This window comes from Electrophorus electricus, chromosome 7, assembly GCF_041902795.1.
Source record: "Electrophorus electricus isolate QZ-2024a chromosome 7, ASM4190279v1, whole genome shotgun sequence".
NCBI lineage: Eukaryota > Metazoa > Chordata > Actinopteri > Gymnotiformes > Gymnotidae > Electrophorus > Electrophorus electricus.
Window position 1 is genome coordinate 15,147,842 of NC_137503.1, and position 26,714 is coordinate 15,174,555.

The 26,714-nt window shown below is 44.8% G+C and overlaps 1 protein-coding gene across 8 annotated transcripts in view; it reads right to left on the minus strand.

Annotated features, from left to right (window-relative positions):
• Positions 1–9,302: 9,302 nt before the first annotated feature.
• The window catches only part of pdzrn3b (PDZ domain containing RING finger 3b), a 70,133-nt gene continuing 52,721 nt past the window's right edge, over positions 9,303–26,714 (minus strand). For 7 of the 8 annotated variants that reach the window (XM_081718382.1, XM_026999616.3, XM_081718381.1 and 4 more), the window contains 7 exons: positions 16,102–16,355; positions 15,054–15,141; positions 13,790–13,888; positions 12,995–13,057; positions 12,790–12,891; positions 12,500–12,616; positions 9,303–11,920 (listed from right to left, as the gene is read on the minus strand). In XM_081718382.1, the coding sequence (XP_081574508.1) occupies positions 10,346–11,920; positions 12,500–12,616; positions 12,790–12,891; positions 12,995–13,057; positions 13,790–13,888; positions 15,054–15,141; positions 16,102–16,355 (2,298 nt within the window). In that variant the 3' untranslated portion in view covers positions 9,303–10,345. Of the gene's footprint in view, positions 11,921–12,499; positions 12,617–12,789; positions 12,892–12,994; positions 13,058–13,789; positions 13,889–15,053; positions 15,142–16,101; positions 16,356–17,695; positions 24,611–26,714 lie in introns of those variants that run through there. The other variant, XM_081718384.1, reaches the window with a different exon arrangement.

Consider the following 26,714-nt stretch of genomic DNA (forward strand, 5'->3'; position numbering starts at 1 on the left):
AATTCAACCATTCCCCTTCAAAAGCTTAGGAAAAGTACTTGAGTTCTAGAAAAAAAGAACATGAGTTTTTGGAGCGAAGAATGAATGGCCCCAGGATAAATATAATGGAGGTGAACAGTACACACAAGCCTGGGGACAGGTGCCAGAGAAATCTGGGCCCCTCAACTCAATGGCAGTGGTTTGCACAGAAGCTGAACTGAAAGTGCCTTCTTGAGGCAGTATTTACACTGCACATAAGTTTTTGACTGCCATTCATCTTACCTTATAAGGCAGATCCATTTTGTGGAACTGTAAAGAGTATTGTTGCAAAAAGAGGAATAGATAGATAGCACTAAAATGATGGTAAAGGTGACACATACATGCAACATATGCACATATTAGTCATTATATTTGACTTAGATAATTAGAGTACCACTAGTTCAGATGGAATGGATAGCAGTCCTGCTGTGGATAGATAATCTACTCCATCCATTTAGAGTTCAGGACTGGGCGAGTAAGAATGCTGAGTCTGGATGTCCTGCTGCTAGTTACTTCAATGCAAAGTCATAAACAACGGGTGACAGCAGACCTTTGCTAACCTTTGCTAATAACAAGTCCATGCAAAGTTCATGGGTCAAACAGCAAAAAGGGGTAAATTTATGTTGGTGCACCATTTACGGAATGTGCTATTTGCTGTTTACCTCTGTGCTTTCACAAAATCAGACTTACTAGATTGGTCAGAAATGTACATGTTCTCTCATATTTCACTAAATAGGATTTGTTGTAAAATTCAATACAGAATACAAATTCTATTTATGCCACAACAGACAATGAAACCAGAGAATGTTATTTTTCTCAGTTGGTAAAATGCATTTAATGATGGTCCATTTATTCCCAATTGTCACCTTCTTCACACAACAGAACTCTTCTCTTGCAAATGTGTTCACACATTCTTTTGGCTTTCACTAGGATTATTTTTCACACACTTTTTCACAACAGTTAGCATAGATCTCACCGAACATTGCTCAACTCCACTGGATAACTGCATAAAACATAATGAAAATGATTAGCGTCAGTGTCAACGCACATAAATATAAATATCTTCACCATCTGTGAGAAACCAGCACAGATGAAGAATGTTGAAGATGAGCAGGAGATGAACAACCCATGAAACCCATGAAAGGCATTATGTAATGGTTTACTTTTGTCTAGCCACATTAAGGCTGATGTTTCATTAATGGCATGATGAAATGTTGCTCAAAATATACATTTACACAAAGTAAGAACATATTTAAGTCTCCACAGGCTGCCTTGTACTGCTGGCAGAGGTAACAGTGTTCACTGCTAAACAGGAGATTGTCATTGTAGATAGGGTTGTGGCAAACATGCAATAAGACTGCGTGAAACTTAGACTGCAATAATTGCGAACGGGGAAATACAATCACTGTGGTCACCATCACTGAGAGTAGCCAGTTTGGCATGAAGCAGCTCTACTGAGCTCCAATCCACGGGAGTAATGACCTTATAAAGTGACATCACTGACAGATGACATAGATAATGCATTAATGATGGTGCAGTTCCTCGCTGCTTTATCTGCCATTCCAAAACCAGCCGAGGAATTCTCCACTTGGCTATGGATGGTATATGATCACCAACCCCATGAACAGATGTAGCACTTGGAGGCAATGAATGCTGGCCATCCATCAGTCTGTTCCGAAGACTGCCAGTGATGGATAAATCAAGCAAGGAGGCATGTCCCTTGATGAAAAGCAGTGTGCGTGGGGGGTGTGAAGGCAAATGTGATTCCTGTGATAATCGGAGCACTAGGGGCTGTAACGGCCAAACTCAGAGAATGGCTCCAACAGATACCAGGAACAACATCTCGGTCCAAAAGAGTGGAGTACAGGGAACAGCTACGATACTACGCAGGACTCACAGGCTCCCCATTCAACCTGAGGTTGAAGGAAAAACACTGCTCAGACAGCAAGTGGGGAATATCTATACATTATTAATATTTAATTTTAGGCATTAAATAGGCAACCAACAAAGGAGATCTGCTCCAAGGTAAAGTAATGGCCACATAAACAAGAGATGTGTTATAAACCAGAGAGAACAAATGAAAACAGAAACCGACTCAAAAAACAATATTTAGAGGAAAGATACATTTTTTTTTAATTGCACCAAACATTTCACATTACATTGTACAATTCCGATTTTAGTTCTGATCGAATTTGCCTAGCTTGACGGTTTACGTTAATGGCCTGTATGTCTGTAATGGGAACGGCAAGCATGCGCACATTGACAAGCAAACGGTCAACAACAACAAAAAGGGACATATTTGTGAAGTGACTCATGATGTTAAAACCGGAAACATGGACGTGCTGGTGGCTTAGGTATTGCATCAAATTTTGCTCTGATCCACTCGAGAAGGCATAAAAAGCCAGTCGTCTAGCGTTAGCTATTACCGTAGCTACTGTTACCATTGCTGTTGCTTTCCTTCATCGTTTTGGAGACGACAGCGAATAGGCAAAAAAAAGCACATGAAGTCCACTCTACCCGTTCTCATTCAAATCGCATGGCTATGAATCCGTTCTAGGACCACATACGAAAGAGACAAATCCGATTTGAAAAGATCGGATTTGTATGTCCACACAGCCCTGAAAAAAAAAAAAATCAGATTTGAGTCACGTGAACATAGCCAAAGTGAAAATTTCAAAAAGGTTATATCTTGTAAAATTTAAGAGAAAAAAAGTGATACGCTTACTTCCCTTTGCTCCTAAATTTAAAGAACCAGTCATGAACATAGAAAATGTATATATTGAAAAATGAAAGCTGAATAAGTTGATATCTGAAATTTTATTTTTTTTCTTTGTTTAGTGTGTGACTGAAAGATTATTCAACTGATTACAAGTTCTGTTTGAGTAAAAAAAACTGTTTTTGTTTAATGTCAGAACATTTTACAAGAAACATTTTGGCCAGCAAGCTTCATCTTATGTTTGGTTTCCTATGGAAATATGACTTTTGGATAGGAGTGTGCAATGATTAGGACTGTAACACCAAAGTTAGCTTAACCCCAGTTCCAACACAAGGGAGACACATTTGTTCAGACAAATATAGCTCAGTTGGTTAGAGACCATAAGCAACAGTCAATGAGGTGACAGCACAACATATTTAGAAGCTCACTTTTCATCTTACAGCATAGTGCGTTTAAGTTGGACTGCTTTGAGTAGTGATGGGACTATCCATTCATTAGAGTACTCAGACACTAGCTATCAGGCACAGGGTAATCAGGTACTGTTGTGTTAGGCATGTTGATTTATGCGGCACTATCAAACAAAATGACATTTCCTCTGACCTTTGCATTAACAAATGAAATGAAAGGATTGGTTATGTTGAAAGTACTTGTGTCATTTCACTTTTGACATGGCCACTCAATCTCATCTTGTACTTTGTTATGTTCAAATCACATAGTGTTTTAATACATGGCAAGTCTTTCCCATTTGCTCACTCAATCACACTAGCTCTCCCCCCCTTACCCACAGAAGAGCAGCAACTTGCATCAATATGGTCTCACGAGGAGTCCTCCATATTAAGGAATTACTGCCACCTCTAGTCATACTAATTTGTAAACTTTTGATGCTTTGAGATTTCATATTGTAATGGCTGAAATGATTTTGAATTAAAATTCAACATTAGCCACTAGTGTTGGTCCACATCTAGCTGGCTTCGGGCTGTTTCAAGCCACATAACACATCTGCAGAGAACTGAAGTGCCATTCAGTTTCTCAGACTTATGCTTGGTAATGACTGGAAATTATGGTGGGATGTTAGTTTGACAGATTTATCATAAAACCAGTGCCAGCTAAACAAATGAGAAGACAACTGGGATCCCCAATAGAATATATAGGATATTGCTAGCAAGCTAAACAAGGCATCATACCGCAAATAAAATTAAAATGCTCCCTCTATTTGAGGGAAAATGAGTGAAGTAACTTTCACTTTATATTCTAAACATATTCTAAATATTTAACTTAAGGCTGAATGGCTGTTTGCTTGTGTCCACACTCCATTTCATCTATTCTTAAACACTTCTTATTTTTCTCAACAATTTGTTCCCTCAAACACTGTTTGCCTTGCCATATACAAACTTTCCATGTCCAAAAGCACAAAACCCAGCACTCCAGAGCCCATCTCTGCAGGAGATCTGCCTTCCAAGTGGCACAAGGCTGCAGAAGCCTTTTTCAAACCCGGCTAAACCACCCCCAAATGTTCCACATAATGAGTCCAATTTACTGACTCCTCCGTGAAGATATTTTCACCTTATTCCATTCTGGGTTGATAGATCTATCCAAAGACCTTTTCCTGTTGTAGTAATATTAAACCAATTTCATGGCAAATGGAGATGGCAGTCCTGAGAGTTACAACACAAGAGAATTTGCTTAGCAAACAAAAGATGAGAACATGACAACACTGATGGAAAACACAATTACATATTCCAATCTTGGAGGAACAACAGTCCAGCACTGTTTAGTGTTGTCCCTGCTCAGACACACTTGATTCCAGTTACCAGTTGGTTAATATCCTTGGAAGCCCTCTTAGAGCAGGGAAACCAATGAACTCTGCTGGATTGTTGCCCTCCAGGACCAGAGTCAGGCATCTCCACATTAAACATTACCGTGACCATACACAAAAGTTTACTATGCTGTATTAGGAAACCAGTTAGCTAACTGCTAATGAGATGAAGTTATTAGCTAATTGCTAGAGAAGGTGAAGTTAAAGCATAGTGATTGTATTCCATCATTCAAACTTACTTAACACTTATATAACATTGCAGTGTTATATCGACTACTACATTGATTATTATATGGATGGCTCTTGTAATCTAAACAGACCATGTTTGAAGCTGGAGTTTGACGGAGGTTACAGTATCTTCTCCTGACCTTCTGCAGAGAACAGAAAGGCACCTGGAGGAAGTTGAGACACTTATAAATAAAAACAGAACAAACAAACAAAAAAATCCAATGTAAGGCCAGTACAGGCCTGGTCAGATCAATTCTTTCTGGAAATGCACCAAAAATCAATGGTACATGCTGCTGCTATTGTTTTGTATGGAATTTGTATAAGCTCTGTCGAAACAAATCATCAGGGACATCCTTTGTTAACTGCACAATGTTGAGCAATGATTATTTGATACTGATTACAGTTAAACAGCCCAACAGGGAAGGTCATGAGGAGGCATTCCTTAATCTTCTTTAATCGAAGCAAACCAACAGGAACCACAGTCAAAATCTTTAACTTTGGATGATTATTGTGGGAGGGAAACAGAGACAGAAAATATTAACATTTTACCATCTATTGTATGGGCCAGTGCATTAATGTACTGCATAAATGAGGATTTTTCCAGAGCTCACCCATTACTGATCATATCAGAAGTGCCAGTGCAAAATGTCTCCAAAGGTTTATAGTTTACAAGACTAATCTGTGCAAACACTTAGTTTCATGTTCTCTGTATTCAAAACAGATACCGACTGGTGTACTCACCTCTGTGTCTCCTGACTAACTAGACAGTGTCCCAACAGAGATAAAATATTAACAATTGAGCAGTTAGAAAATCTGCATGTCAAAATTGTCATTTTAGGCATGGATTGGATTGCGCTGGACTGATGTGTGCTCCCTACATTAAATCAAACTTTCAGTATCCCAGCCTCCTGCCTGTCAGCCTCCTGCCAGCTATTTCCAGCACTAGAGATATACAAATGTTTTAAAAGCAGTGAAAATTTGAAAGGTTTCTCCCCCTTCCTTTGGCATAATGGAGCACCTAATCTTCAAAGACAGGGCTGTCCATGTATTGAGCATTTTAATCAAATACTTAAAGGTCCTCACTTAGTAAATCAGAATGAACATGAGCCATTGGTTATATGATCCTACACTGTAAGATGACTGAACTGTTCCAGCGCAGAGAAACGCAGAAGTCACTATCGCACAGTATATTGAAATGCCAATGCTAAGAATTCATGGATAAGAAATGATGGACAGCTAGTAAGCTGACTATTAAATTGAATTGAGCACATTCTGCTTGTTATAGCCTTCGAATTATGTTAGAGGTTGCCTTTTATAACATTTAATCAAAGGGAAGTTCTCACCGTTACTCCTCTCTCCATAAATCTCCATTGCTTTGTGCCACCTTTTTCTGCATCAATGACCGATGTGGAAACACAGGCGGCACATTCAACATTCAATATGCTATGCTCATGAATCAGTTTGAGCTTTTTTTTTTTTTTTTCTGTTTTCCCAGAGAGTCTACTGTTTGCCCTTTGCACTTATAAAAGGGACTGGTTTTGGATGGGGTATGGCTCAGCAGAATTCCAGCAGTATTCTCCAGTGCACGGCTTGGCATGAAATGTCAATGTTTCAGTGTACCGACCAACCTTACAATTCGGCTTCGTTTTCAAAACCATGTATATGCGACTGTCATTCGGCAGTGTAACATAGACTGAGAAATTCATTCTTCAAACTTAATTAGGCACACCTATTCTAGCTGTAGGCTGCCATACTTTTTAATAGTAAACTGTAAGATGTAATCCCCCATCCTGGCACTACTTTTTTAGTCCCCCATCCTGGCACTACTTTCGGAGGTCAGCTGACTGACTGTCCTGGAGTCCTGTACCCTGTGTAAGTTGTGCCAAGCTTTATTGGCTGCTTTCAGTTATGTTTGGCCTGGTTTTGGTCCAATAGGAAGGTGTTTGCTGAATGCTTTTGATAAACATTTGTAATGCATATGCAATTACTGCTATGGTTTATGCAAACACTTATATGCATTTACATATACACGCACAAAATATCCAGACATCCTGACAGCCATAATGAAATAGGTGCATATACAATTTCATACTCAAATTTCAGCATGAAAACCTGATTAATTTGTACAGATTTTTATTTATTATTTATGTTCAAGAATCCTTGTTTGCGAGCCAGTAAATGTGCTGTTCTTCCGATCATGGTTTGAAACTAACAGATGTCTCTTATCTCACTGTTATTCTACACTGTAAATTAAAATATATTGCATAACGCCACCTTAATGTATCCAAATTTTGCAACAGCTCAGATCACAGAATTTACTGTTACTCTTAAAAAATCTGAAAGTGTCCTAAGATCAGAGCTCCTCAGTCCTGGCTTCTCGAGGGGTAATTTCTACAGGCATCCCTATCTCGGCTCTACCTAGGAGTCAGTGTGATGTCGTAGTGACCAATTAGCTAAATTTGTTGAATCAGTTGAATGTGATACAAATCCTGGACAGAGTTTGGATTGAGCATCAGGAGTTGAGATTTATAATCTTATTAAAAGCATGACATTATTATACAAGATATTTATGGTGATGGGAATCCTCATATACCCAGACCACCAGTATAATCAGGATATAATAATCCAAAGAATTAATGATCAAAGTATAAAAATGATAATCGTGTGATGGCTCCTTAAGGCTAATGTCAAGAACATTAACAGACTACAGAGATAGCTGTAGTGCTTCTGTCATTGGTGTTTCAGTTCGGCATTTAATACCATTTAACTTCCACACGAGGCTGACGTCATTAGGTTTTCACATGGTGAAATATCCGTTCCCACAAACTCCAGAGTTATCTTTTATTGATTCCTCAACTTAATGTGTTAATTCCAAGGACTTGATAAAGGTGTCCAAGGTCATTAATTCAGTTAAGGCTACATTGTTTTGATATGGGAATGCAAGTTGGACAATTGGAAACAAGAAATTCCCTGCAGGTGTTTCTAAGCACCCCTCCCACTCAACACAGTACAGCAAAAGAAGTTAGATTAATTTACAACTCAGCATAATTAGTTTAGTGAGAAAACAGAACGTTATTTTATGATGTGCAGCATAACCTGTAATTTTTAAATTCATGTTAAATAGAAACTGAGATATTATCAACAGCAATCTGGAACTCGACCCAAGTTTAGGATTTATGGTATTTTGAAATGGCACATGTCTTATTCCATTTATAGACTGTATATTTTAGGAAGAACTAGATATCCCATGTGTCTGCCAAAGACTTGTTCTTAAGCACATATAAGTGACTGCTGTAGTTTATTTTAATAATTTCTCATGATTGTGCTGTTGTTTTTAGAGAACATGATGTAGATTGCATTTTAGAGAACATGGTGTAGATTGTTTAATTGTGACCTTATTAGTATAACACACTCATGTCCCAGGACTGATGTATGGTGAAAATAACAATCCTAAAACAACAGAACTTACACCAACTGAAGTGAAAGACAAAGACCTTCCCAACAATATAGCCTGTCTGAGGAATGGAAGCCACATACAGCCCGGTAGCGTCTGGCTTTGTGTTTAGGGCTGAGCATGTGCCAGGAAACCCAGGTGCCGTGCTTATCGGTCAAAAGCCAGTTTGCTTCTATTCTTTTGCTGTGGCATTGAGACAAATGAGATGAGCTCACAGCCTGACAGCAGGGGGAGGGGACGTTGCCTGTCCCGCTCAGTTCAATTTTTATGAAAATAAAACTGGGGGGCGACAAACCTGATTGCGAGATGAAACGTAATCTCCAGCTGCGTTGGGAGCGAGGGCCATTTCACAATTGATTGCAGAGGAGACTCTGTTTGTCTTGCATGGTGTGTTATCGCCTGTTAAAGGGCTTTCTTTGTGTGTGTGTGTGTGTGTGTGTGTGAGAAGGTATCAACCCTGTAAAAGAGCAATCAATTCTGTACCAACAAAGTAGAGTTTGAGACTATGTCCATCTTGTGTCTCCTATTAGAATAACCACTCCTTTAATCATTCAAATGCACGCACATATATATATATATATATATATATATATATATATATATATATAAATATAAAAATATAAATATATATATATATATATATATAAATATAAATTGTGTGTTTGTGCATATATGTATTTCATGTCTTGCTTGACAGTGTACAGAATTTGCACTGTTTTAGGCAATATTGCATAGAAAAAGGCTAAAACCAACCACCAAGCATTTCTTGGGAACACTGAGGACATTTTTGCATGCAGCTGTAAAGAACAGCTCAGAGCAGCTGCAGGAATTTCAAGAGATGACCAGGCCACATGTCTGTTGGGCGACCCAGGAACACAGGAACAGGGACAGCTGTGCGGAAACAGCCGGTGCCAGGTCACTTACTGAAGAGTGAAGCACTCATTCGGGTGTGGAACAAGATGTTGTTCTAACCGACAGTACAGCGGTTAAAATGAGGTTCTCCGACATTTTTTTTTCTTTATTTCAAAAATGGGTATTTCTTAAACCAGCAACTCAGCCAGCAAAGTTAATCAAATATAAAACAATAATTTATTATTTCTCTCATTTTACAGGACATCAGATTGTGTTGCTAACTAAGGATTTGTTAAACTGTGTTATTTTGCTTTAATACGTGGTGTCCTATACAAAAGGCTTTTTGACTACATTGGAATTTAAATTATGACTGATTTTTAAAGCCATTTTGTATACATGAGATATATATACAAATTATGAATGTATTTTAAAGGATCTGTCAGCTCAGCTGTTATGTAAACAAACAACTGAAGCTTCAAAACATGTTTCTTCAAGATACTGGGTCTTGTATTTCTTGTCTGGGAATACAAGGGGAAGCGCAAACATCTAATTTATTATATCCGAATAATAGTGCAAAGAGCACCAAAAATCACAGAATGTACCTATTAACACCACAAATTTACAGTTCAGAACTTGCTCTCAGAAGATACACAACTCACTGTTAGCTTGACCTATTGAACAGCTGAAACACACAATAGCTGTTTATAGTAAAACTTTCATGAAAGCAGCACCCTTTCTTTGAACTCTGCAAAAGAAAGTTGTTTTGTAAAAGTAAAAATGTCTTCTTGAAGTACTGTGTTGACCATGATGCTTAATACTTTGTTTTAATTTTAATAAGTTTTAATAAAATGTATGTTTTAATAAAATGTATGCATGATGAGTAAAATACTGATAAACATGAACAAATAACAATGGTTGTTTACTTATGGCAAGTGGTCTTTGCACTGTTCAGAAATCTTTCACAAGTCCTAAATATTACGAAACAGTTCCTTTAACATGTTACTCAAAAAAAAAAAAGCAAGCGCAACTATAAAGCTATAAGGAGTGTATGAACCATTTGGGTCATTTTCCTAAACACCGCTTGCTAGTTCAACTCCAAGACACTAATCGTACCTTCTCTCAACTGCCAAATGCAAAAGTTCCTTCAGACGAGGCACTCCCATGTCCTTATTTACAAAGGTTGCCACATTGAACGAGGCAGGATACTCTACCCCAATCGGTAGTGTCCTATGTACAGCAGCCACACCCACCAGGGGTGCACTCACACTGTGGTCACCGACAGCAACGAGTTGTACACCCGCGCACCGTCTGGCGAGCGCGTGCCGTGCGTGAGAAGCTCCTGAATGGTCATCCAGTTGTCGAAGATTTTCTTGTTGCGTTTTTTCATCATCTTTTTGTGGCTCAGTTCGATGATGTTGAGCTCCTTCTTGTCATCAGCAGCGACAGCAGTAGCAGTGGGGGAGGCGGCGCCCTGCTCCCGCAGGCAGTCCATGCGGCTCTGCTTCATGAACTCGCGCCGCTGCCGCTGCTCCTTAGCCCTCACGGCGTGCTGCTTGCGCTCCTCTTTGCTCCAGTAGCGGCCCATCTTCAGCTCGCTGGCGGCGTCGTCGTCTGTTGTCATGCCGCCGCTGCGCTCCTCGCGAATGCGCAGGGCACGTTCCTTCAGCAGCCGGTCGCGCACGGGCCGCTTGGTGATGTAACGCGTGCCGTCGCTGCGGATCTTCACCTTCCACTCCATCTTGGGCGCCGGGTCGGCGGGCGAGGACGGGTCCCGGCACATGCTAGCTAGGCTCATCTGGCTCTGCGCGTATTCCACGGCCGACTTTTGCTGGATCAGCTGCATGTAGCTTTGGTAGTGCTGGGCGTGCGCTGGGATGTGGGCGTGCTTGTAGGGCGAGTGGGGCGGGCCGAGGCGGGCAGACTTGCGCTCCTTGGACTCGGGCTGGGGCCCGGCGTCGGGCTCGTCGGCACGTGGCGGGTGGCCCCGTGAGGAGCCAGGGGCCTCCTGCACAGGTGACAGCAGGGGCTTCAAGCTCCGTCCGGCGAGGCCCGGCGTGGTGGCTCCCGTGGCACCTTCTGCCAGTGCCTCGCTGGCCCGGCGCAGGGAGTTGTCGGGCGAGAGCTCGAGGGTGAGTGGCGTGCTGCGGCAGCTCTCGCCTGTATTGTAGGCGCTGGAGCTGTCCTTGTCCGACTTCTCGGGCAGCTCGCTGATGTCCGCCAGCTCATGGCGGCGCGCGTCCACGCTGGTGTTGTAGTTCCTGAAAGCTCCGTTGTGCAGCATCCACGGCTGCTCCCGGCACTGCTCACGGAGCTGCTGCTGCATGCGGTGTGCCCGCACGATGCTCAGGCACTCCAGCTCGATGCAGCGCAGCTCCTCGTTCAGCAGCTCCAGCTCCTTGTCTACGCCCTCCTCGCCCACCACGCCTGGCCCATGCCTGCTGACTATGCTGAGGCCGGGCCAGCTCAGGCCCTGGTGGGCCCCGCCCCCGCCCTCGCTCCTCACCTGGCACTTGAGCTCCAGCAGCTCGCGGAAACGCTCGCACTCGTCGGCGGGGAAATCGCCCACAAATTCGCCGTCGCCGTAGTCGGCGGAGACAAAGGACTCGCTGCTGAAAGGCAGGTCGCTGCTGCCCAGCGTGTCCTGGCTGTATGCCAAGCGGCGCCGGCTGCCCAGTGTGGTGGAGGCGCTGGTCTGGTCGTCGCCCAGGTTCTCCTGCTCTGAGCTCTCATCGTTGCGCGTGCTCTCGTCTGTACGGCCCACGCCGCTGTCCTTCTCGTGCCGCTGCGAGTGTAGCGTGGCCGTGTCCGTTGTAACGCCGTCCTCCTCGTGCTTCTTCTGCCCACGACCAACCGAGATACACGTTCCGGAGACAACCGAGAGGAAAATGAGAAAAACAGCATTCTGAACGATTACACTGTCTGTGCATCTGCCTGTTTGAGCATGCTTTTGAGCTGCTAAAAGGTGCTGCTTGTGTTTGATTGTGGGACAGATGAGTGTGAATTGCCTAGTTATGTACGTGACCCAACAGACATTCTGTACACTTGATTTAGCATTGCTCTGAATTGATAGGACGGGAAAAACTAAGCCGTCATTTAACATCCAATTAGATGGCTGTGGTTTTGCTGGGAGCCGACAGCGATCGGTCCCAATGACAGGACGCAACCTTTGCAGCCAGCTGCTCCACTTGAGGGCTCTCTGACACCCAAAGGCAATACTGGATGGTAAAGAATTCATTCGAAAATCATAAGTCCTGCCTAGAGTGTTGCACTTGCTCAGCATATGAGTGACAAGGACATTTAACAGTACGACTGACTGAGCCCCCAGGTGACTAACTGACAGACGTGGGGACTGTGTGATGGACTGCGATGCCTTTTGCCAGCCTGTGGCGAGCGTCTCTGGGATGGATGGCTTTACCTGTTGGAGCATGCTGGCTGTGAACTGCATGGCCTGATGGTGCTGCTGTTCCAGCATGTCCATGTGCAGGTCATCCAGGAAATCGTTCCTGTCATCATCCAGCCATCCCTCGTCGAGCTGCACAGAAGGAGCCCAAGCTGCCAATCTCAGCCCATCATCCTAACAAGTCGCGGGTTGCGGCTGTCTGAAGCTTGCGATCACGCTAATGACTTCAAAAGCATTTGTGGGATCTGTCGAACTTCATGCCTTTAATATGAAGAAGTTGTGATGGCAGGCTCTGGCTTTGTTACCTGTATCTCAGGTCGAGCCACTAGCAGGCAAACGTTCTGGTTCTCCTCACTCGTGAGCAGGGCCACCGCCTCCTCCCGATTCTGCACCTCTATACCATTGATCTGAATGGCGAACAGGGAGACAGCTTTTACTGCGGGCCCAAAGTCATGATGCGCCAGACGTGTGAAACGCAGGGCTCTAGTCCTGCTCCAGCACGGAACAAACCTGGATGATCCGGTCCCCCTCCCTGATGCGGCCGTCTCTCGCAGCAATGCTGTTTGGATCAATCTGTCAGAGGAGTGAAATGGGTCACGGCACAGCAATGAGCAACTGACCATATAATAATTTTTTTCTAATTATATGGCTTTGCTATGAAGCATAAATTCATTTCACTATGAAATGGATTAAATGCTCTACCCACTCTACATGCCATATAATTATTCTAATATATAAAAATATGAATTATGTATAAAATATTATTTAGATAATTATAAAAAACCTTTTGATATTTTCTCATTTTTATTCAGTCAAAACACTATGGTTATTAATTTATTTATTTATTCAATGGCTAAACACATTGAAGACATGCTGAATATTTTCTCTAACATAATGATCATAATCTCTAACATATGGCACAATTTCCAGAGTAGACTGTAACAGTACACAAATAAATCTCTCATCAGTTAATTTTCCATCTCTAATTCAAAGAGATGCTGGTAGCTATGGGCAATAATGCAATAACAAATGGTGCACTGTATAAATAGCTTCCATTATTTTCCCAACGTCAGTCTCCAAATACAATATCAAGGAGATTTACTAGAGAGATAGACACAGAGATGGATAGTTATAGAGGGAGGACCAGAAAGGCAGACGGAGAAATGGAGGGAGGGAACGAGAGAGATGGCGTGAGATACTACAATTTCCTCATGACAGATCCACTAGATTTTGAAGAAGCCCCCATCCCCCATTAACATAAATGTAAATTTGTTGTTTGCCCCACAATGTAATTCGAGTGCCTACCTCGCTGACGTAAATCCCGGTTTCATCTTCATCGTCGGTCCTGTAGCACACAGTCAAGCCCAGCTTGTCCTGGATATTGGTCCTGTACAAATCCACCTCCTGCAAAAATGGAACAACACTTACATACCCGCTACGGTTCTACCCAGCATGTGGCCCCTGCAGTGACGAGATCTGCACCGGTGCAGTCTGGGAACTTTATGCACATTGTGCAGCAGAGAGATAAACCTCGACACTGCCGCACAGACAAGCCCTCTGATCAGCCTGTCTGGCCTTTTCATTGGAGGCGTGTGAAGGTGCACGTTTCTCAGGGTGACGGCTATCGTAGGGCCAGCCCTCCTTCATCCGTTGTCAGCACCTGTAATCTTTAAGATACGGATGCAGACTGATTTTCCCATTGGGGGGGGGGGGGGTCAACTGTGGCTTTGGGGGGCCTGGGAGATAATGCCAGAACAGTCTACTGCCTAAATCGGCTCTCGTCTAAACTAGAGGTTATTAATCAGTCCCCCCCACCCCCAATTTTTTGTTTTTAAATCACAGGCCTTTATTTTTTGTTGGGTGTGGGTGAAGGAGCTTTGTTCTGGCCCTCTTCTTCTCACTGAGCTCTGTCTTTGTGGCCCTGTGGTGGCGGCTCCTGGACCCTCCTAGGGGCCAACAAAGGGTCAGAGAAGATCTGCATGTTGAGCATCTGTCCCAACCCCTGAATTTCACTGCTTCAATAACACATTTGCACACCCACTGACCCTTATTTTGCCCATCTCTTTCTCACACTCTCATTACGACATAATCTAACGGCCAGCGATGTACGCCATCAGATCAATCATCCACCGTCTCTCCCTTCCACCAATCTAATTATGCTCCTTCCATGATCCACTTTGGTCGTATGGGCTCTGAGACCTATTAGTCAATGACACTGGTAAAATTAATGACACCGCGGTCCGGCGTCTGCTCGAGGTGACAGCCCTAGCGAAACTCCTTTCTGCCTTTTCAGCACTTCAGTTCGTCTTTCAAGTGGACAGGGGTTTGTCAGTAGAGCAGATGCATCACAAGGAGCGTGTATGGAGGACACCCTTTCAATGTCACCGGACTGGAGACGGACAGATTTTGAGCAGGCGGTAGAAGTAGATCTTTCAGAGAAATGCAGTGAAATGAGAGTGAGGGAATGAGAAAAAAGATAGAGAGAGCGATAGAGAGACAACCAGGCAGGGACAGAGGAAAACTAACAAAGAATATGTTGGTCACATTTGAGTGTGTAGATCTGTGTTACCTCATATTCAAGCTCCTCTCTTTCCATATCTTGCTGTATGCCCTCTAGAAAGTCATTCGGATCAAAGTACTCATGCCCAGGAGAGTGCCTATGAAAATAGTATTGTAGGTGTAAAGATAGAGAAAGGTCAAGTTCACCTGGCTAATAACCCCTTCTCTTAAAGCTTTAGAGGACCTTTGTTATGATTAATATGTTCCCTTTACAACACCTGGTTACAAACGTTTTTTGCCCAAGCCATCTCTACTATTTCAAGAATTCAGAAGCACCTCCATTCCATGACAACAAAGCAGAGACCCATTTCTCCGAGCAGTGATTAAATTTTCACTTCGGAACAATGCCACACCAACCCAAGTGCAATTCTTTAAAAGCTCTCTTAATTAAACTTCAGCAGGGCACAGCATGAACGAATAAGTTAATGTTCCGTGGCGGAAGAGAAAAGGTGGCTAATCAGGTGCAAATATCAGCGCGAGCACAAAGGGAAGCGAGAGTGGCGCCTTTTCATTTCGCCCGAGCTGCAGAAGCAATTAGAACTTTATCAGCGCTGGCTGGTGAAGTAGAAGAGACAGTGCCTGTGCTGTGCGAGCGCGACAGAGGTCTCCGCCACGGGCAACGCGGGAAGGCGGGATGGGTGTTTTGAGGGGAGACATGATTTAGAAATATGGTTGCCCACAACATACAGCCATGGCTTCAAAAAGAGCTGCCTAAACATAACTGGGTCAATAGTGAGTACACCACAATTACACAACAAATAGGAAATGCCCATAAACAAACAAGTATTTAGTTTTTATATATTTTTGTTATTGAAAATTCTTAACCAGCTTTTGACAAATTTTATTAAATAATTAATTTGTTTATTTATTTATTTTTGTGACCATGGAAATAGATATATTTTAAATAGGATTATTTATTAAAGTGAGTCATTAAAATGGGGTTAGCAAGTGCCTTCATGTTATGTTAATAGAAAGTCAGTGAAGTGTGATGTAGCTATGCTTTAACCTGTGCTATGAGGGTGGGATCACTCTGACAGGCTGGAAAAGCTGCCACTCACCCCTCAGGTAGCAGGTATTGCTTCAGCACAGGCACTGGCGGAGTGGAGGCTGGCAGCTGGCTGAGGGCCAGGATGTGCTGGAAGGTGATGTCTGTCTGGGTGCTGATGTCCACCACCTGGGCATCCCCGTCAGGACCTGCTGGTTTGGGTCTGGGAACCCTGCGTAACACCTGAACCATGATGGGCTCTTTGGCTGTACGGAAGGTCTCCACCGCCTGCTCATGAGTTGCCTTGGACAGGTCTTTGCCATTGACCTGCACATAAAGAGAGAAGATTGAGAATGCTTGTTAGAACTGAACTGCTTAGGCAAGGCAGCAAAGCTGAAGTGAACAGAACAAATGCACATGGCAAATGCTCAAAGTCTTAGTTAAGCTATTTAAGCATCCGTCAAGTAATTTCTTTCAATTTTCTTTTCTTCTAATGTTAAGAAGTCAGGGATCGTTCTCAGCACAATCTGAAAATAATAACGACCATTTTACACAGCAGTGCTGTATTGTCTACATGGATTGCTCGCCAAACAGTCTCTCTCTCTCTCTCTCTCTCTCTCTCTCTCTTTTCTCTTTGGCTCCCTTCTGGAGAGCAGCTGGTGTAGTCACTCTCTCCTGAGATCTCAGGAGGCTTGTTTCCACCTTGCCAGGCTTTTTTTCTCACCAGCAGCTATGCTTCAACAGCAGTTTGAGGGTTCTGGCCATCACAAGTAAGAAGGAACACCCCCCCCCCCCCCCCCGGCTCCCTTTGTCTCATCTCATCTCGTCTCCTCTCGTCTCAGCTCCAGAGAACACTTTTCTCTCCCCCAGCAGAGTTGCAAGGTCATGATGCTGGTAGAACAGGAACGAGGCTCTCGGGGTCACAACCTCAGGACTATTCTGTCCCTATTCTGTCGCTCCCTGACGCTGGAGCCGTCTCCTCTGCAGCTGCAACAGGCCGATCTTTCTCTCATCACTGCTCTTAGGGGGCTAGGGTCCACCATGACAGAACGGGGACATTAATTAGAGAGTGGGCCTGCTCGTTATAATTAATCGGGGTCGTTAGGCAGGCTGAACTGTGGGGGTGTGCCGGGAGGGTGAACTTGTTTAGCTAAGTAATTTTAGCGGTGGTGAAATATGAGGGCTCTCCTAGGGGGACCGGGCTGGTGCAGTACATTAACCTGTGGAGATTAATATGAACAGGGGCCGGTGGCACAGTACGGGCTTGGGGCTAATCACAAGCAAGGCCCATGGGATGGAAGAAGAAGGGGTGGGGGGGGTGATCATATGGTCCAGTTTCCTCTGAGCGCCAAGCTCAAGACTGCCTGCAAACGCTCGCGTGTGTTGCAGAAGTTGCCAAACATCAGTCGTATTCATATGGTACATGCATCTCACAATGTGGCACAAACACAGGATCTCTTGGCACATGGATGCAATTTTACAGTACCTTCAGCTCTCCCATCTTAGAGAAACCTCCCAGCTACACAGCAGAGAATACAAGGGGGAAAAAAGACACCTTGCTGTGTTGAGGTTGCAGGCAAGCTTTCACAGGAGCGTGGGTACTAATGTGCTAGAAGTTGTGTTAGCATTGTGGCTGAATGGTGGAGAGAGTAGATAGTTTCAGGTACCTTGGTGTTCACATCTCGCAGGACCTATCCTGGTCCCTCCATACCAACTCCCTGGCAAAGAAGGCTCGTCAGCGTCTTTACCACCTCAGACGCCTAAGGGACTTCACACTGCCCTCCAAGGTACTGCGGAACTTCTACACCTGCACTATCAAGAGCATCCTCACGGGGAACATCACAGTATGGTTTGGGAATAGCACCAAGCAGGACAGACAAGCACTCCAAAGGGTAGTGCGTTCAGCAGCGCGCATCACTCACACGGAACTTCCCGACCTGCAGACCATCTACTACAAGCGGTGCCAGACCAAGGCCAGGAGGATTGTGAAGGACCCCACCCATCCCAACAATAGGCTCTTCTCTCTGTTGAGGTCAGGGAGGCGCTTTCGCTCCCTGAAGACCAAGACAGAGAGACTGAAGAGGAGCTTCTTCCCACAGGCCATTCGGGCCCTGAATCAGGGAAACTAATAAACTGGGGACCACCACCACCATGTAACATAACTGTATATATATAGATATTCTATTCCACCATGTAACATAAAAACTGTAAAAACTGTAAATGTCATTTTACAAATAGATCTGTACATTCTGTACATTGTGTACATATACATACACAACCATATACATTGTACATTGTGTATATAAACATAATATACATATATTGTACATACATTGTTAATATATCTTTGTACATATATAGAATATATATTTCTATGCACCCCTGTTTGCTTTTTTCTCAGTTTGGACAGCACTCTCAACCATTTCACTGCGAGTTGTACTGTGTACGACTGTGTATGTGACAAATAAACCAAACTTGAAACCTGAATGGATCTTAAACCCTGGGCCAGCCTTCTCTCTTCTTTCTCTTTTCTCGGGATGCTAACAGAGTGCTTTCCTGGCATTATTCATTTGCGACTCCTGGAGGAGAGACAACTTTGAAAGCGTCTGTGCCTTGGGAACTCTCTCTCCCTCTTTCTCTCTCTCTCACATACACAGACACAGAGTATGTTCTCTTCAAAAAGCGATGATGAAACTGGGAAAAATAAATGAATGGGCACGTAAGTAAAAGAGCATTTGATATGGACAAATCACCTTGATACGGATATTTGTGGTGATGTTCCGGGTTTCTTAGAATGCACTCACAAGCAAATACATACATACACACACACACACACACACCCCATACTCTATCTTGGGAATTAATTTTCTGATAAGCTTAAGCACACACATTTCCACCGATATCCGTCATATCAAGGATTTCCGCATGCTACCGCGTAAACAAGCCTCCCCTTGAGGGATGTGAGCAGCTTCAATCACATTCGCAGTGGAAGCATTTATTCTGCGACTTGGTAAAGCTAATGCAGCTAGTCACAATGCCCTCACTCTCAGGCCATGGTGACGAGAGGTCCAACGATGACAATGTACTGTTGAGGACACTGCACTGGAAGATATCAGCAGAAACAGGGAAGTGGCACACTTTAACTCTGGAGAAGTTTTGTGATAATAAGCAAGAAAGGATTAACTCTAATCCCATCCAGAAGGATAATTGGATCATCCGGAATGAGCCAGACTAAAAATTTGGAAATGTGAGAAAGTGAGAGAGGCTGGGCCTAGGAAAAAGGAATGGCTTTTAAAGATTCTCACTTTGCATTGGATAATTGAACTTTGAGCAGTGAGTAATGCCAGGAGAAATGAATGGCCTAATATGAGCAGTTTATGAAAACAATAAGCCCAAGGCACTGAATGTGGTTCTACTCTATACTCAGCATTCTCAGGACTACAGTCACTGTTGCCCTTCTACTCTTTCTCTTCCACATTTTTAACCTCCTTTACTCCAGCTTTCAGACTTATGTAATTCATTCAGTCTTGGCATGTCCTCAGCCCTCACAATCGCTCCCCTCTCCCTGCTCGACTCCCCACAGGACCTGAGTGCCTGGCACTCTTAGCTCTGACCCCAGGGACAAGCCTCGGGCCTGCGGCCTGTTCTGCTCGACCGCCTTCCCCGTTGGGGCTTCCACAATCCTCATTCCTGCACCCTTTATCCGCCTTCCAGCTAGGGAATGCTGGTTATGATGCTAGCGGCGCTCCCATTCAAGAACTTCACCTCTAATGTAGCCCACAGCTACAGCCTCTGGTTGCTCGCAGCACTGTGAACCAAGACCCTTTGCTTTGCAGGCTTACACACAGATAGCCACCTCTACATAACTCCAGCCGTGGCACATTTGCTGTTATAGTGGGCTTCTGTTGACTCTGAGCCAGGGAATGGTGAACATTTCATTGATGTACTGCTGGAAGAGGACATGGAATGTCCTGAATTATGTGCTGATGCTTTGCCCAATCTCACAGATGTCCTGTGCTGGAACTCTTACAGGACTTTTATGACAATGTTGACTAGACCTTTAGGCAAGGTTGCCTATATAAACCATCCACTGTTGACAGAAAGATGGAAAGAGAATTAAATGAGATAAAGGGGAACAGAGTGTGACATTCTGTGTCTTCCAGCGGTGACAGCTGAATTAGTAGGGGCTTGGGATGCTGTCATGACACCAACGCTCTGTCTGAGGCTGTAGTCGAGCAGCTGGGTTAATGTTAATATTCTGTTGAGATCTTGTTAACGACAGAAGGCTGGAGCCGTCACTCCTTGGGTAGAATAATGACATGAGATAGAACAGGGTGCCTTGTGTTCTCAGTGAAGCAGCTACTAAGCGCCAAATCAAAATCTGGTCTTTTCCTTGAGAAGGGCTTTGCACCTCTTCACGCTGCGTTCTGTTTGCTGCTATTGAATCGTGTAGTGAAAGAACAATGTATAGCACATATACATATCCTTATGAAGGATTATAACATATTTCACACTCCATTATACCATATTCCATACAAATTCAGCATACATGAGTAAAAAAAGAAACGCTGTCAAGTTCAGTGGCATATGGTCCCATTTTTCTATGTTCTGAACAAGGCACCATCTAAGGTTGTTGGACCCTATAACATGAACATCTACTGTTCTCTCATAAGCTCTTGTCAAACTAGGCCTGGGGGAGATGGCGTTAACCAGTCCTAATGCTCCTCGGCTTTGGAACGCTCCTCTTTTTGCTCCTTCCTAAACACATTCCACTGGGTTGCCGTCCTCGAGCGGAGGAAGCAAGGAGGTCTCAGTTGGATGGCATCTTCCTAGAGCGAGCCTGGAGAGACAGGACGAATGCTCTCATTATCAGGCACATCTCTTCAGAGTTAGGCTTTAATGCTTCTTTTCCGACACGCTTGACAGTCCGGACCCGAAACAACTCGGTGACGTCCTTTCTGGTGCTGCCGTTTTACTCCTTTCATGGTCGGCTGGGAGATGATGTCTTAAAAGTCGGCAAAGGGAGGCTCTGTGGTCAGCCCGGAGAACATGGCATCCTTTCTTCTCCCGCGGCATGCTGTCCCAGTGCGGCTTAAGCAGGAGGACAGGAGCGAATACGGGATTCGATCAGGAAAGCAGGAGTGAATGCCGGGGAGGACAAGCGTAGCTACTCACTATAAGATGGCGTTGTCTACTTTCACTTGATCTCCCGTAAGCGTGAGACATTCGGTTTTTCATAACAGATCGATAACAGAAGGCCAACCAACTTCCTTTGAGCTTCAGATCGCTTTTCTGCTTTGGCTTAATGAGCATAGCTTCAGGTGTTCGTTTGTGGGGTGGAGTAGGGGCGGCGGGGGGAGTCTCGACTTTCCCACACTCCAACGAGACCCAGAGGAGCCAGAGCAGCCACCGTGTGATGTAACATCCAGGGTTGAGTTGCTCGGGTGAGACGGCAGCATGCCTGAGACTCCTAAAGCAGTGATCCACTAAAGCACCTGCCACTGGTGCAGCTTCCATTACAGCACAGCGAGCCAGAAACGCTGAGGGGCTCGTCTGACATGCTCTCATCACTGACGCATGCCTTTGAGAATCTCAAAGCTGTGTTCTATTTTGCTTGCTTTCTTTTTTCTCCGTGTGCTAAAAGGTTCATCATCGAGTTTGATTTCTGCAAAGTAAGGTCAATTTTTTATGGACGCCCGCCGGATATCCGATAAAAATCAAAATTTTTAAAAAACATTATCCTGAAAGCTGACATTCATTAGCCGGAACAAAAGGTCCGGGCCCCTCTGTCCCTGCGGACACTTTAGGTCCTGCCTGGAGGCGGACACCGCCGGACAGCCGTCTGAAGCGAGTGGGCTAGCGGCGATTAGCCGCTGAGGGAGTGCTCAGGCTGAGGACGATTTAAGCAGCAGTAATGACCCCTCATCATCTGCATTCAAGTGCGGCCCACAGCTCTAACGAGGGGCCTGTCGCGCTAGCTGCTTAGCATGTTTTATTCATCGCGCGGCACGGGGGGACACATCCCAAACGTCTGGACACGTGCGCAATACATGCTGTTAATCATGTCCTATCACTTGTCATTGAATAACAAGGCCCTGGAGTGAAACACCGTCCTCTGATAGAGATGGCAACGCTAGTGTTAGTCATTCGCTGTCGGGTACATTAATGACGGATTCCACAAACGACCTAGTCTTCCCTTTGGCTAGAATCGATTCAATTTTTTCCCCCTTTTTGTTGTCAGAATATTGACTATTAATTAAAGAAATGAAAGAAGTAAAGCATGACAGTACAGCCCTGCTAATCCTGCTCATTCAGTGCACAGAACAAAGACACTAACAAAAGGAAGCATAATATCAGGCACTGCACAGGCAGGCGGTACACTTAATCTGGCCTGATGTCTCTGTTATTTCAGCAGATCACACAAAGGGCTCTACAGCATCTGTTCAAGCACATCAACTGTATAAAAGAAAAAAGAGAGACCCGTCACACCTGTGCCCGTCTGTCGCCACACAAAATCACATCTGTGCCATGTTTCAGGGATTTAAAAACACAACGGCATTCTATTCTTAATGTTTGCTGAGACCCTCATGGATTTCAGTAATATCTATACATAAAACGACTCTGATTACATCAGCTTGAATGACTTAATCAAGCATAAACTATCCAGTCACAAGGTTCCAAATGGCGCAATGAATTTTTAGATTAAGATAAAAAATTAAGCTGAGCTGCTTTAGAGTAAAGCTGTTTGAATTTCTTTTTGTTGCACTGGTATGTAGATTTTAAATATGCATAATCATTGTTCGGATAATGCCCTTTTTATTTGTCTTATAAGTGTCTCATCAATTTGTATCGATGTATATCTGCTGTGGCATTATTTTCTGGTTGTGAATTACATTTGTTCTGTTCAGCCAAAGCATCTTTCTGTCTCGTCCGTGTCATGCCTGCGGTTTGTCCAAACGTGTCACATCCGTGTCCTCGCTGTGTTATGTCTGTGCCTTGTCCATGTCATTTGTCATGCTGCGCCTGTCATGTCTGCACCGTGTCTGCCTGTCTCCTGGGCTTGGGATGGCCGGTGGGGGGGGTTCCAGGAGAGCGGTAAGCACCCGGAGCGCCCCCGTCTCTCCCCCAGTGACTTGCCGACCACCTGCTCAGTGTGAAACAGCTGTGGAGCAGTGGTGGGGGGGTGCAAGCGTGCGGGGCCCAGCTTCAACCCGCCTCCCTGCAACGCCGTACGCCCATCCTGACCCGTCCTTTGTCTTCTGCAGCCTGTGTAGACGCTCCTTGGCATACGGCGATGAGAGAGGTGGTAGGCTCCACTGCTGGACTCTCGCCTGTCAGCAGCTCTGTAATCAGTTTATGGGGTCTTCAGGTCAGGGTGCGTTAATGACAGGCTGAGGAAATGACGCATGCGGACATGCAAAAGCTCATATCATAATGAATAGTTAAACAAGTAATATCCTGAATCTATTTCCTTGCCATTTCTATCCTCTCTCATAGGAGATGGGTGCCTTATCTTTACGTAAAATCAAATTAGATTTACACTCATTTCAGACCGAAATGATCTTGTTCTCATCCCAGACAGATGTGTCATAGACTTTGTTTCTATCAAATGCTGTTAAAAAAGCTTCCCCATTGCAAAGCTCGCACCGTGCAATCATGTGCATCAGGAGCGCCTCAGCACACCGAGATCTTATCAGGACCTGGCAGTCAGTGCAGAAGCTTTGATTAAGGGGAAAGTATAGGCCCATGCCCCAGCCGCTGCCTCACATCGGGGGGAGATTAGGACCCTCCACACCCCTGAGCGGAGTGGTTCTTGCCTCGCAGTGGGCCAGAGGGGAGGAATGAGATGGTGGAGCATACCATTGACGGGGCTGGGGGGAGGGTGGTGTACAGGGATGACAAGGTGAACTCGCTCCATGGTTATTCTGGGTTTTTATGATCCTGACAGAGGGAAAAATGTCGCCCCCGAGGTTACAGCGGCTCAGGGTGCTAATACGCTTTTCCTGAGAGTGGCATTTTAAAATGGGCTCCCTTCACCGGAATCAATGGGCCAACTGAACTGCTATTTTCAAACATGTTTTGTGTGTGCACGTGAGTGAGTGAGCGCGTGTGTGTGATCTTGCCTGAGCGTATCACAAAAGCAATGGGGAGGTTAAGCTGTTGGGCTCTGTTGCAAGGGAATGCTGGTGGATTCTGGGCTTGGAGTGGAGCAAATTTGTTCAAAAGTCCCTCTCGTTCGCTGGTGCCACTAGACGACAGCTCATGCAGGTCTGACTGATGATACATATGCACATGTGCACGTGTAAACAGAGAAGAACGTTACTGCTGTACTGGGGCTGCATCATTCATCATTCATATTTTGGCTGCATTGGTTCTCAGACAGAAACATTGATGAGGAGTGGGAATCTGTGTATTCGTTGGTTCCCTCTCCACACCACTATGTGTGTGTGTGGTAAGTGTGTAGTCTGAGTGTGCGTGTGTGTGTGTGTCTCTCTGATGAGACAGGCATAATTCTCAATCAGAGAGCCTCAGAGGAGACAGTAAGAGAAAGCAGCGGGTAGGCAGGGTTCCAGACAACCTAATGAACAGGATCTGTGTGTATTATCCGAGGATGAGGCTTGCCTGAAGCCTGATCCTCCATGCATCCCATACACCCCCCCCCCCCCCCCCCCGACACACACACACACACACACACACACACACACTCATCCCCTGCGCACACACATCCCTGCCCACTCTCTCCACATCCTGCGCCTCCAAACACCCGTCGATAGCTGCTGAAGGCCATGCTTCGTCACTCAGCCCACCGAGATGCTAGTGTCTGCCTTACACTTCTTTTAAAGTGGGGCAGAAATTTCCAGAGAGTTCTGGGGGGTGGTGGCGGTCACATGCGCCCCCAGACGGCTACGCCTGTCAGGGTTCTACCTACCGCACCCTAGAGGAGGCTCGCCGCACGCATGCCAGAAAGCTCAGCTCTAGGAAAAGACACAACATGGGCCAATCAACACAACCATCTTGAAGGGTCTAGCGCCACTGTGATGGTAACCAAGAATGGCCCCATTCTCAGAATCACACGGGCATGAAGAAACATTTGAGTTTATTGAAGTGGCATGCTTACGTTGGCAAGGCCAGCCTATGACAACGTTGGCGCCTCATACCAGAACGACTTCATTATGGTTGCAGACAAGGAGCAACCTCTCTTTTTACACCCCTCCTTCCAGATGAGGACTACCATACAAATGCAACAGAGAGAGACAGAGAAAGAGAGTGAGAGAGCGATAGAGACAGAGAGGAGCAGGCTTATCTGCAAAGTGATGAATGGAGTTTGATGTTATACATGGATGCGTTGCCTTTGTCTGCTGAAGCTCAGCCTAGTCAGCTGGTAGCTCCGTTTGGAGTAATTGGCAAAGAGAGAGAGTCATAAGTCTAACAGCATGGTGCCCTTAGCTAACAGTTCCCCAATCAAACTTAATTGACAGGCAGCATGACTGACTCACCACACAGAGTCAGACCGGACGACAAAGATCTACGGTCTTGTCTGGTCACCCCACATTTCTTGTTTTCCACTTCTTTGTTCATTTACTTTTTCTTTTTGAAAAAAAAAGGTGATGTGAAATGGACCAGTGCTTTCTGCTGGATTGGTAAGAGACCATTTACTGTTACAGAACACACGTGCGCATGGACACGCCACCCCCCCACGAGAGAAAGCTTTTAGTCCGCTCTCACACAGACTGTATGATCAAAGCTGAGCTCGCCTGCAGACACAATAGGGAAACTGCGCTGTCATCAACAGCTAATGTAGAGGAAGAGCTACAGAAGCAATTACATGAGGGAAACACACAAAGTGGGTACTCATTAGCTTTACTTATACACACACACAAACATACGCACGCGTGCACGCACGTGCAGCCACATGCACGCACACATGCCCCCCACAATGCTGCTGGTATTTTTCACGACAGGCAAAGAAAGACCCAAACTGCAGAGCTGAATCTGGGCTGTGTTGGGCAGCGTTCAAGAATTTAAGCTCAATCCAGCCAGTGTGCTTGGGATTCAGACAGACGTACCAGAGGATACAGTGGGAATTCAGACAGTTGTAACTACTCTGCAGGAACAGACTGGCAGAGGAGGCAGGCTCAGTATGGAGCGGGGATTACCCGCAGGTGTGTGCGTGTATGAGTGTGTATGAGAGTGTGTGCAAGTGTGTTACTGAGCACGTTTGTGCACATGAGTGTCATTGAAAAAGTAAATGTGCTCTACACAGCCCCCTGCTGGCTCATAAACACAACCCCTCACTGGTTAGCACCGTCAAATCTCAGCAGGGAGCTAAAAAGCAGCATTGCACATGATTGTATAGAGCACAGGGTACTACCAGTCCCTCACAGAAGAAACTTGTGCAAAAAGCCTTGCCTGAAAAACAAAATAAAAGCCCCACAACCAACAGAAAAAAAGTCAAATTCTTTAAGACATGATTCTTGGGGACATCAAGGATAATCCCAGTCTATCTTAGTTGCTCTTGAATGTCTATGTTCTCCCTGAAACCTCTAATCTCTTCTTTACCGCTAGAGACCTTAAGATGAAGCAGTGAAGAGATGGACAACATTATTAGTGTGACTGAGGTACAGTGAAAATAGATAAACGAAATGTAACATGAGAAAAATGAGAGATCTTATTCTGAGATCTAAA